At 43.7% G+C, this 11,290-nt stretch overlaps 1 protein-coding gene across 1 annotated transcript; it reads right to left on the bottom strand.

The window, feature by feature from the left end:
* Positions 1-973: 973 nt before the first annotated feature.
* LRIT1 (leucine rich repeat, Ig-like and transmembrane domains 1) lies at positions 974-10,896 on the bottom strand. Its single transcript, XM_041405010.1, has 4 exons — positions 10,775-10,896; positions 7,821-8,287; positions 4,229-4,534; positions 974-1,959 (listed from the first exon to the last, which is right to left on the bottom strand). The coding sequence occupies exons 1-4, from the start codon at positions 10,894-10,896 to the stop codon at positions 974-976; spliced, it is 1,881 nt and encodes a 626-aa protein (XP_041260944.1).
* Between the last annotated feature and the right edge of the window lie 394 nt (positions 10,897-11,290).

The raw sequence follows: 11,290 nt of genomic DNA, 5'->3' as shown, positions 1-11,290 counted from the left end.
GCTGATAATGTGGGCCTTCACCATCAGTTTTGCCAGGAGCACAGGCAGCAGTGACAGGGCGGGTTTGGGAGATTTTTGCAAAACTGTCTAATGTAGGTTTTCCAGTATGATTGCAAAGCATTACACCACCACACACAATGTGCAAAGTAGGGTATTGTATGATTGTAATCTAGCACAGCTGGTATAAAACATATTCTACTAATTACAATACAGATACAAAATGCCAGCTAGGACTGATACTGCAAGACCTTTGCTATTGTTCCATATGTTTAGAACAGAGTTTAGGGCCAAAATGCAATCATCAAATGCTGTCTGTTATGCATTCTTTGGAGTGGATTGTGTTTTGTCTCTTCATTTCTATCTCCTTTGTGCATTTCTCTGAATTCAGAGCATAGAGTTGTAATTATGTTGGACATATTAGAAAGGGTTGCTGTACACCTCTATTTAGTGATCTATTAAGCATCAAGCTGCATGTTTCATGCAAACATGGAGGATGTAAAAGGTGAGACTCTCAATCTTCACCTTCATAAGTGTTTTTATTAAAATTACTAGCTACTCCCCTGGCTTGTCAGCCAAAAGAACATCAAAAGAGCTGAGATTAAAATATGTACCATATTGCTGAGCAGGTCCTAAACAGTACCAAGAGGAGCACACTCAGAAATGTTTCTTAATGTCCTTACACTTAGTGTGCACACTTCATTTGACAGGGAAAAAAAAAACTACCTAAAAAAAAGTGGTCCAGGAGAATGAGGCCATTGTCAGAGAAGCTTTTGACTGGGTACAAAGCAGCCAGCCCCAAGTGGTGTGAGCAACATGCTTCTCTAAAGGTTGGGCACCGTCTGCCCTCTTGCATCCTCTTCCAGAAGATGTCAGAGACAGAAGCATGGACAGGGTGGCCTGCAGTGCTGGAGCAGAGTCACAGATACAGCCACACACTTCCCACTGGGCGAGCTGACAGTCAGCCTAGGTACTGTCAGCAGAAGTACTCATTAGGCTGTCCCTCTATCTTTGGTATGGCTTCCGAGTCCACGCTGGAGCGGGCGGACAGCAGCCTGTTGGACTCGTCAGGGGTGTGCCTGGTCAGGTATTCTCCTTCCACGCCCTTGGCCTTGGCCCCAGGGGACAGGCTTTCAAAGGTGACGTACGATTCCTGCACGTCCTTGGGCTTTCGCACAAAGCACTTTTTGCAGCGCCGTTTCAGCGCTCCACAGCAGACCACCAGTGTCAGAGGCACGGCAATGACGCAGGCCACGCTGATGACAACCACATTGATGAGCTTCTGCGTCCCTCCTGCACTGACAACTTCGTCTGTGGAGAATATGATGCACTGCTCCTTCCTGGGGATCAGCCCTTTCACACAGACGCACACGATGTATTTGGTCTTTGGCAGCAGCCCATAAAGAGTGACCTTGGTCTTCCCTGGCTCCACGTTGATCCGCCGCATGTCCCTCTCCCCAAAGACGGCATAAAGGACACTGAACACCGTGGTGTTCTTTGCCATAGGCGCCTTCCAGGCCAGGGTGATGCTCTGGTCGCTGTCCCCTATGACCCTGACAGACCTCACCATCCTCTCTGGCTCCTGCTGGCCCGTGGTGGGGCTCACCAGCAGGTTCTGGGGGTTGCTGTCTTGTGCCGCGTCCGGGAGGAGCACGCTGTCCCCGGTGCCCGCCCCAGCCCCCAGGGTGGGCACGGTGGAGGTGGTGATAACGTACCTGGCCACCAGTTTGTCATTGTAGGCAGCTGCCTCCATCCCGCTGGCCTTGCCATTCCACGTGCCTTTGGCACTAGAGTTGGGGTCATCTGTGCTTTCTGAGTCTGTGATGATGAGCGAGATGAAGGCCTCTGTTGCCCCCAGGAAATTCTTTGCTTTACAGATGTACTCTCCGGAGTCAAGGTAAGAGACTACAGGCAGGCCCAGGATAGACCAGCTCATCCCATCACTGGAAATCTCTTGGTGAACTGCAAGGCAGGAAAAATGTTAAATAAATAGGCAATAATAAATGGAATTAATTCCATGTTTGTAAGACTCCATCACCAAATATCTGCTCGATTAAGTATACACCAAAGAATTTCCGCTTGCCACCAAGAACATTACAAAATCAAAATAAACCTAAGAAAAGGACTATCATTAGATTATGTCAGGATTTGAACTGCTTCAAAATGAATATACTGAAAAAATTGATGCCATTTCCTCCAAACTGATGTACAGCTTGAAACCATAACCAGAAAGGTTCTTCCATTAAAAATAAGAGCTTGAAAATTCGTATGTAGGTACAATACTTAAAAGAGTGGAAGGATCAGGCAACAACATGATCAAGCATTAGATGCAGACTGTGGATGCAAAGAAAATACAAACAGTGGAAATTTTAATGTAATAAACACACACAGACTAGCCTAGAGTATATGGAAAAATAGTTGAAAGATAATACCCCTTCTATTGCTTAATTATTGCAGGTGTTTATCCTTACACAGGTGTACATTTGGTTACCAGCAAATGATATGTATATAGCTGAGTGTTGATTTGCTCATGTGATTTACTTGCAGGCTAAAACTACCTTTTTTTGCCTTTTTCTATTGGTGCAGGGAAAAAAAAAAAGGGTTGGGATCTTGTGGAAGGGTAAAGCACCCTCTTCATTATTTAACCAGCCTTCTTAGGATGGGCATGTGCTGTCTCAGCCCTTTCCTGCTGGAAGGTAAACCAGGGAGATGTCTGAAAGGCAAAAGTAAGAGAGTGCAAACTTCTCCCAAACCCTCTTGGGGTCAGGATCCAGCCTTGGCAACCAGGGTCCCTTCCAATGGCAGCAAAATACAGGGTAACAGAAGTTACTTTTTCAGTTTAATTATTTATTGTGCTTTAAAAATCATAAAGCTATGGGTTCTACCTATGGCAATTACCTGTAGATACAGACTGTGGGCTGTTTCTCACTCCTTTCTGCTCAGAACACCAGCATTTCAAATAGTCACGTTATAGCATTGGCACAGAAGCTGCCATTGCTGAGAAATAATCTATCTTTCCAGCCAACTTTTTATTGAAAGGTGCTAGCATCTGATTTAATGGAGCACAAAATACATCATTCTCAGTTGCAGCTCAAAGTAAACTCAACACAGACTTTCAGGAAATCACCCCATTCTATTTTTTGTGGTGGTTCTCTTTCAAGTGTAGGAGGGATGTTTGCAGGGTGATGGGTACACATTATCATTATGAGGAGCAGCTCTGCTACATCCTGCACAGCAGAGCAATGACTTGTGCAGATCCCAGGAAATGATACTTGTTACAAATGGTTCTGCTGCTGTGAAAGGGAATTGCTCTCTTCCCTGTTCTGTGCACCGAGGAGCCCTGTAACCCTTTGAAGATCAGACCCAATACTTAGCAATTTATCTGCTGGGTTTAGATCCTCTCTGAAAGTCAGGGCAGGTTGGAGGCAAGCAGGTTCAAGTCTTGACTTGAATTTCTAGGACAAAAAGCTAAGGACAGCTGTCTTCAGCAGAGCAAAGGTTTCTTCCCTAAATTCCCCACACGTTAAAGTACCAGTGTTGCAATTACAACCCCAAACGTTCTTGTGAATGGAAAAAAAATCATGATCAATCACAAAACCAGTGTCTGAAGGCTTCCCCCAGGAGAGGTGCTCAGACCATGTGGTCAGGGTTTCTTCCACAGACCTTCTTCCCCGGGAGAGCTTGTCAGTCTGTCAGAGGGAATGATTCCTTGGGGACATTCCCACCAAATTGTTGCATCTTTCAGCATTTTAGTGGTTTTTTCATCTTTTTATATATTGGTAGTGTTGTATGCTTGCAGCCTTTTCTTTCTTCTACAGCTGATCTGAATCCCAGTTGAATTCACATCAGACATCTCTCTGCCAGAGATGTTTGCTAATGGATTAGCCACAGAATAGATAAATAGAATATAGAATAATTCAGTGGAAAGCCTTTTCGGTCACTAAATAACCAACTAACTGAAAACAGCTAATTGCTACTGTTGGAAATACTTCATTTCTTTAGCTCCAAGATTTGCAGAAAATCCCTTGACTTGTCTCACAACCACAACTGCTATGAAACAAAGCAAAACCAACTTCTTACACATGATAACACACATTTATCTGATAATATTAAGATCAATATATAAGTGCTTTTATAGCCTGTAGAAAATCACAATGCAAAGGTGGATTGCACCTAGTACAGGTCTGCCTCAGTCATTCCACATGTGCAGAAAAGCTTAAAGCAAACCCACCTGTGCCATTCAGCTGAGCCCCATCAGCTCTCCTCCAGCTGAGCTCGGGGATGGGCACGCCCGTGGTACCACAGCGCAGCAGCACCGTGCTGCCCAGGATGGTCTTCACCTTGGCTACAGATGTGTGCACCACGGGGCTCTGGCACTTCCTCAGCTCCACCTGGCTGAAGAAGACGCCTGCAAGGCTCCTGGGGGTGAAGCATTTCAGCCTGGGCTCAATGAAGGCTATGTTAGGAGACTGGAAATTTAGGAAATGCACCATTTCGTACAGACTGCAGTCACACACCCAAGGATTGTCTTGCAAACCTGTCAAAAAGAAATGAGGGCACTAAGTCACTCCAACAGCACCTTTTGTTTCTGCCACTTTTGTTTCTATTTTTCAGCAGGACACAGTGTGACAGACTCCCAGTCTGCCCTGCAAGAACTGCCTGTGCAGGAGTATGTGGGGTGGGAAGGGTGTGTCCCCCCACTGCTGCTGGCTGATGGATCCCACAGTTGCCAGAATGGAATAAATGTGACTTGCTAAAGAATCTCCAAATCTGGGTCTGAAATAATGTTCTTTAAGTTCAAAGCAGGATTATTCATATCATGAAAACATTGTGATTCATGCACATAAAGAAGCAAAACAAGAATTTATTATAAAAACATTTTGTTCAGAATTTATTATAAACACGTTTTGTTCCAGGATGAAAAAAACAAGTACTCATGGGAGAAGGGCTGTGGATTTTTTTGGCATGAGGAGACTATGAAGTCTCTGACAGGCCAGAAAATTCTCACTGGACATTCTTAAAATACTAGCCAGATTGTCATGCCACTTTTTACACCTGCAATAGCTGTGGCTGATCCTACTTGCCTGTCATAGTCCTCTTCCAGCCCTATTACTCTATTTTCATTATTTTGGTAATCAGTTGCTTTTCCTGAAATGCTAATTTATACTGGATAACATGAAAGAACTGTTTTAAGGATTAAATTGAAGAGTATGTCTGTTATGGTATATAAAAAATGTAGATAGACCATAGCTATATTAAGGCTATACACACAGAAAGCGATATATTGAGAAACACACTCCTGTTTCAGACTCTTTGAATGTTTCTCTTCTTTATTCTGCTCTCCCAGTCTGTATCTATTGAATTCCAATTCTGAAAAAAAATATACATTATTAAAAATAGACCTGTGAAGATAGTACTGAAAAAAGAAATTTGGAACTGGAGCCATGCATATCCATGAGCATTAGTTGCTGCATTCTGATTAAATCTGTGTCATCCTGCTTTAAAATGTTCACATCCAGCTGTGCTGTGGGCACGTTGTGGTCTCTAATGGTTTTAGCTAGCAGAATTGGCACTAGGGATGTTAATGCCATCTAACGCCAGGCGCACATTTGAAGCCTAAGCCAGGAGCATGGCTCCCGGGCCTCCTGCCTGCCACAGGAGTGAGCTCTGCTCCCTCTGAGGGGGCTGCACCTCCTCTTTTCCATGCACAGCCCAAGGACATGCCTGGGGCTGGCACCTGCCTGAAAGGGAAGAGCACTAATACTCCCCCAAACTGTTTTAAAGATGCTGTGGAAAAATTCTTCTGAGTGCATTCCATATCTTCTTCCCTGGGCTTAGAAGAGGATCTGGAAGTGATGGGTTTTGGCAGGAGGCCAGTTCTTGTAAATCAATGTGTTAAAGTGAAAGGGGACTAAGTAAATAATGAACATTCAGCTTGGCTTTGCTGTTTTATGGCATTTTTGCTAGCAGTTTCTAGTTCATGCACTAGATAACAATTGATCCCAGGTTCCCCAGCAGGTGCCCCAGCTCCAGCTGAAGCAGCAGCACCACAAAGCCCAGTGAGGCCTTTGCTGCCCTGCACAGCACAGTGCATGGGCTCACGTGGGCAGTCCTCATGTGGAAAAGCTTGCACCCTTGGCACAGGCTATTAGCCAGCAACTGAGCAGAGGAATTACTTCTTGAAGGAGTCTGCAGGCAGTGGCTCTGGAGTCACAGTGATGCACTGCAGACAAGGAATGGATTGGGCTGACTCTTTTTATTATTCATGATTTTTTATGCCTCCATGAGAAACAGTCATGAGCAGAGTGAGACAGAAACATGCAGCTGTGTTTTTCCAGCCTGCTCCTGTGAGGGACATGCATTTTATCTACATGGCTCCTCTGGGTGTCCACAGGATAGGAACTAGAAGCTGGAGGGTCTGTACATTACTGCATTAATTTGCTGGAGGGTCTGTACATTACTGCATTAATTTTAGCATTGTACTCATATGGCTACATTAATTTTTCAGGATCCTGGCACAATCAACCTGTGCATAGCTGGATACTACTCAATTTGGCCAAGTGCATCAAGGCATGATCTGTTCTTGATAAAACACTCTCCTAATCTATATTGAATGGAATAACATTTTTACACATAACTTGACTCTAAAAATAAAAAGGGAAAAGTATGATCTAGGCAGTCTTGCCACGAATGAAATGGGCAATCCCAAACTGCCAGTTTTGGCTTAAAGAACTTGTTACTGCATCTGGCAAAATAGGATCATGAAACACCTGCTCCTCTCCTGATGCTAGTGAAACCTTCAGCAACATCTGCTAAGGACACTAAAAGCTTTGTAGGTGGTATTTTGTATCTTTCTAAAGTCTTGTATCTCTTTCCACTTCAATCCGGTTCTAAAAACTTCACCTCCCTAAATTTATCAAGGGAACAAAGAGCAGGCACTTGCCAGAGTGAGAGGAAACTTGCAGTGCCTCTGCTGAGATGATCAGCAGGTGCGTGAGCTCACACCCCTGCTGCAGAGGCTGTATGTGCAGATGGCAACAACTCTGAGCCATCATCAACCTGGATTTGAACAGTGAACAATTGCTAAAAGACCATGTAATAGTCCCCTGAACTAGGAACTGTGCTCAAAACCTCACCTGGGCATCCTGCAACTGAGAGCCAGCTGTGAGACACCCTGACACAAAAATGGATAATTGCCCCAAAGCCATACCTCTGGGGAGCCTAGAGCTGCCACCAGAAAGGGTATTCTTGGAGCTTCATAGCTGCCCTTCAAGGCAGCACTGTCTTGGTGTGCTTGGGTAGACTAGGCTTTAATTCTGTGTGAACAGATAAACAAGGCTCAGGGAAGAGACAAATTGGCAGCTCTGACCCAGATTTTATGCTCAGTCGTGGCATTATTCCTCTTTAATTTAGGCATAATAAATTATCCATCCTTTTATTTTGTTCTGCTTAAAATGGGTCAATTCCAAACACAGTGATATTAGAAAAGAGCACACAAATGATGAAGAGCTGTAAACATGTTTGTATTTCTATCCAAAATGGCAGTGCAATAACTAAAAAAGCCTTGAGCAAGAGTCACCAATTTTGTGCTGCAAAGACCCAAGCAAGTAATGAAATTTATGGCATAATAAGATGGGTGTGATGAGCCTGAGGTGAGTTTGTTAATATGGAAATGAATTTACACATATTATTTAGGCTATTAAATTGTATACATATAATAGCAGGGTATTTGCTATGGCAACCACAGTGGGTGAAAATGCTGCAAGAAGATGAGGAGCTCCTGACATTCGTGCACCCTGCAAAATGGCAGGCACTTCTCTTACCTAGGATGATCTTGGAGTTATCATTGGGGAAGTAGGGCACAGCCTGGAGGTTGGCCCAGGTGGCAATGAGAGCCTGAGGAAGAGTCATCAGCTTATTGCTAGACAGATCCAGGTATGTGATGTTCTTGACATAACGAGCAGCATCTGGGGGGACTGAGGTGAGCTCGTTGTTGTGTAAATCCAGGAGCCTCAGCTGTGGCGTGCCAGCCAGGCTCTCCCAGGGGAATGATATTAGGTTGTTCCCGTCCAGCCTCAGCTCCTGCAGACGACGAAGGCCCTTGAAGGTGATGCTGCTGAGGCTGGCCAGGGAGTTATAGGGCATCCAGAGGTACTCCAGGTTGTGAAGCAGGTGGAAAGCCTCTCCTGGCACCCTGCGGATGGCTGTCTTTTCTATCCGAAGCTTGCTTGTATCAACAGGGATGTTCACAGGAGGGAGGGTCATCTCTGGGTCATTGCACAGCACTGTCCTGGTGGCAAAGACAAGGACAAGCAAAGATTTGACATTCCTTTATTTTGAAAAGATCTGAAACCTTATTTTAATGCAAGATTTTGATCTGCCTTTCTTTTTTCACAAGATTTTTTCTTGTTATTTCTTTGTTGCTGCTCATCTCTGCATCATCACCATAAATACACCGGCTTGCAGTAATTCATATGTGCCTTCTGAGTGCAGAGATCACAGCGCTGTGCCTCTCCTGGAGTGGTGTGGGTCCACATCTGGCCCATTTAGTGTTCCTGTTGGGTTTTGCTATCATTTTTTTTAGAGTACTTGTGATAGCAGTGACAACATTCATGCACAGCAGAGGATTCTAGTGCAAGTTAAAATGAAAGGATCCATAAATTGAACTATAAAAGCCCTACAAAAAGAAGCCTTATTGACATGTGGGAGGGCAAGAAGTTACATAGATTAAATATGACACAGGAACTTTGGTTTGAGAAATGAGGATAAGAAAGCCAGCTAACAACTCCTTGGAAGTACTCTGGATTAAGCTCTGCTTTACTATGGAGGGTGTGTAACGATGGTAGCAGTCACTGCACTGCAGGCACATACAGCCATGAGAGTGAAAGCACAGAAAATTAACTCTTTGGAAAATGCTATACTGAAAGCAAGGCAGATTTATGTGTTTTAATCATTCCTCCCCATTTCTAATCTCTAAAGGTCAAAGCATGGAAAGCCTGTGCTGCATTTGGCAGCCTTCATCCTAGAAATTGTGACTTGGGTATGTAGAGAGCCATGAGATATGAAGGGAGACAAAACAGGTCTCTCAGACTAAATTTTAATTTGCCTATCAGCAAGTAGGGGAAGGCAAGTTCTTAAAAAAATACCAAGCCACCTGCAAAAGGTAAGGGGTTGGATGGGCATGTTCCAGTCTACTTGCTGAACAAGACACCACAAGAAATATAATGTGATCAGTTAAGTAATGTTTTCCTAACACACAGCCTCTATAAACAGAATATTACAAAGCTGTCAAAACCAGGCTGGTTTTGGCTGAAAGCAATTATTTCTCTACTATCAACAAGAAATATATAACATTGCTGAACTACTCAGGCAGATTTCCCAGATTTAAATGCTGTTTGAGCCTACAGTTAGATTGTTAATTTATAATCAAAACACAGTACATTACTCTCACCCAACACTTTTATTGTGGCATTAAATCCTGTCCACCTTCTGCTGAAAGCTGAGATTTTGAGGAAGATAAAAATCTACCAAATAAGAAAAATCCAGAAATCCACTATAAATAAAACATTTTACTTTGTGTAGTCATGTCAGAAAATGTTACCAACAGAAAGACCATGGCAGTAAAGCAGAATGCTTCTCATAGTGACCCTAAATTATGTCAGTGAGCACTAAACATTTAATCTATGGGATAATCTCCTTCTAGTGAGAAATATGAATCATAATGCAAAAAAAAAAAAAAAAGGTGGCATTATGCTCCCTAAGGGACTAATGGATATTTGCTTCATTATGTATCTTGCTAAAATGCACAACAGCTTTTTCCAGTCACTGAGAGGAAATTCCCCTGGGAACTGTGACATTTATGGAAAAATAATTGGCTCTCACACTGTTACACTCCCTTTTAGCAATTGCAGGCTACGTGTGTCTCCACCATGCTTCTTATTACTGGGAAAGTTTAAATCTATAGCACTATAAAAGAGATAAGAAAGTAGAGCTATTTCATGGGGTTCCAAAATATCTCATTTCAGTAATGAAAAAACATTTCAGTCTAGAAAGAGTTTATTACAAAGGATTTTGCAAATCCTGTATCTCTGTCATAGAACCTCCTTTTCTGTGAACCAGACCTTATGAAAATATGGCCTCTATTTTCTTTAAGTCAGATACTTTGTGCTTACCCTTCAGAAGGACTCTTTTATAACAGTCCTCCTGAGAAATCTGTGTTCAATAGCTTTGCTTTCAAAGATGGATGTCCTTCTGGTCTTGTCTTCTTTTTTAACGGAAAGTTTCCAATCTGAGAATGAACTTCATTTTTTGTTGTTGTTGTTACTGTCTTTTTTTTAGTTCATTCTTGTCTAAAGTCTATTGCTATGCCTAAAATCTCCAGCTGAAGGATTTTTAAAGTAAATTGGTACTACAACATGAATCAAATCTAGTCACACTTTAGCAACAAACCAGCAGAGCAGAATAAAAACTTTTAGGACCAGAATTTTCAGCAGAAAGGTAAAAAAAGCCAAAAATATTGTTTAAATTTTATTCTCTTTTTGCCATTACACCAGCAATAATTATGTCACTTCGGTTCTCACAGAGGAGATGCCCAAACGCTTTCTCTGAAATCAGCTTACTGTGTTTTCAGGAGCTAATCCTCTGCAAATATAGCTAGAGCGCGGAGCAACTGGAAAAATAATGGCCACAAAGCGCAGCCACAATATTTTCTCCTGCGAGCATCCTCCGAGAGGAGCAGAAGCACCGCCCGACCCCGCCGCGAGAGCGCCCGGCGTACCTGGCCTTGGTCCCCTCGCTGAGGCTGTGGAAGGCGCAGCTGCACTGCGAGGGGCAGGAGCCGCCGGCCCGGGGCAGCGCGGCCAGCGCCCAGCAGCACAGCAGAGTCACCGCCGGCCGCATGGCCACCGGGGCATGCAGCGCACCTGGCTCTAGGCAGCGTGGAGGGCTTCGCCTATTGTTATGGCCATCGGACGGTCACATCTTGTTAACTCCCTTTTGTTTTCAGCCGCACTGTGATCTTCCAGCCTTCGCTGAGTCCATCAGATAAAAAAGGATAGGCAGGGATTAAGGATGGGGACTTGAGTTATTTTCATGAAGGTGCTTATTGCTTCCCGGAACCATTAACGGCATTTCTTCCTTCAGCAGCCCCTTCAAAACATCCTCCTCTGGCAGCCTGGGGCTCTCATGCAAGAAAAAAGCAAATATATTTTTGGGGGACATAGATCACAGGCAAGATAACTGTTATCTGACCAGGAATTAGCAATAATTTACTTCCTCGCAGAGGTGTTGGGAA

Source organism: Onychostruthus taczanowskii, unplaced genomic scaffold (assembly GCF_017590055.1).
Source record: "Onychostruthus taczanowskii isolate IOZ18803 unplaced genomic scaffold, ASM1759005v1 scaffold22, whole genome shotgun sequence".
Taxonomy (NCBI): Eukaryota; Metazoa; Chordata; class Aves; order Passeriformes; family Passeridae; genus Onychostruthus; species Onychostruthus taczanowskii.
The sequence above is the reverse complement of the archived record's forward strand: the minus strand, read 5'-3'. Positions and strand labels throughout refer to the sequence as shown.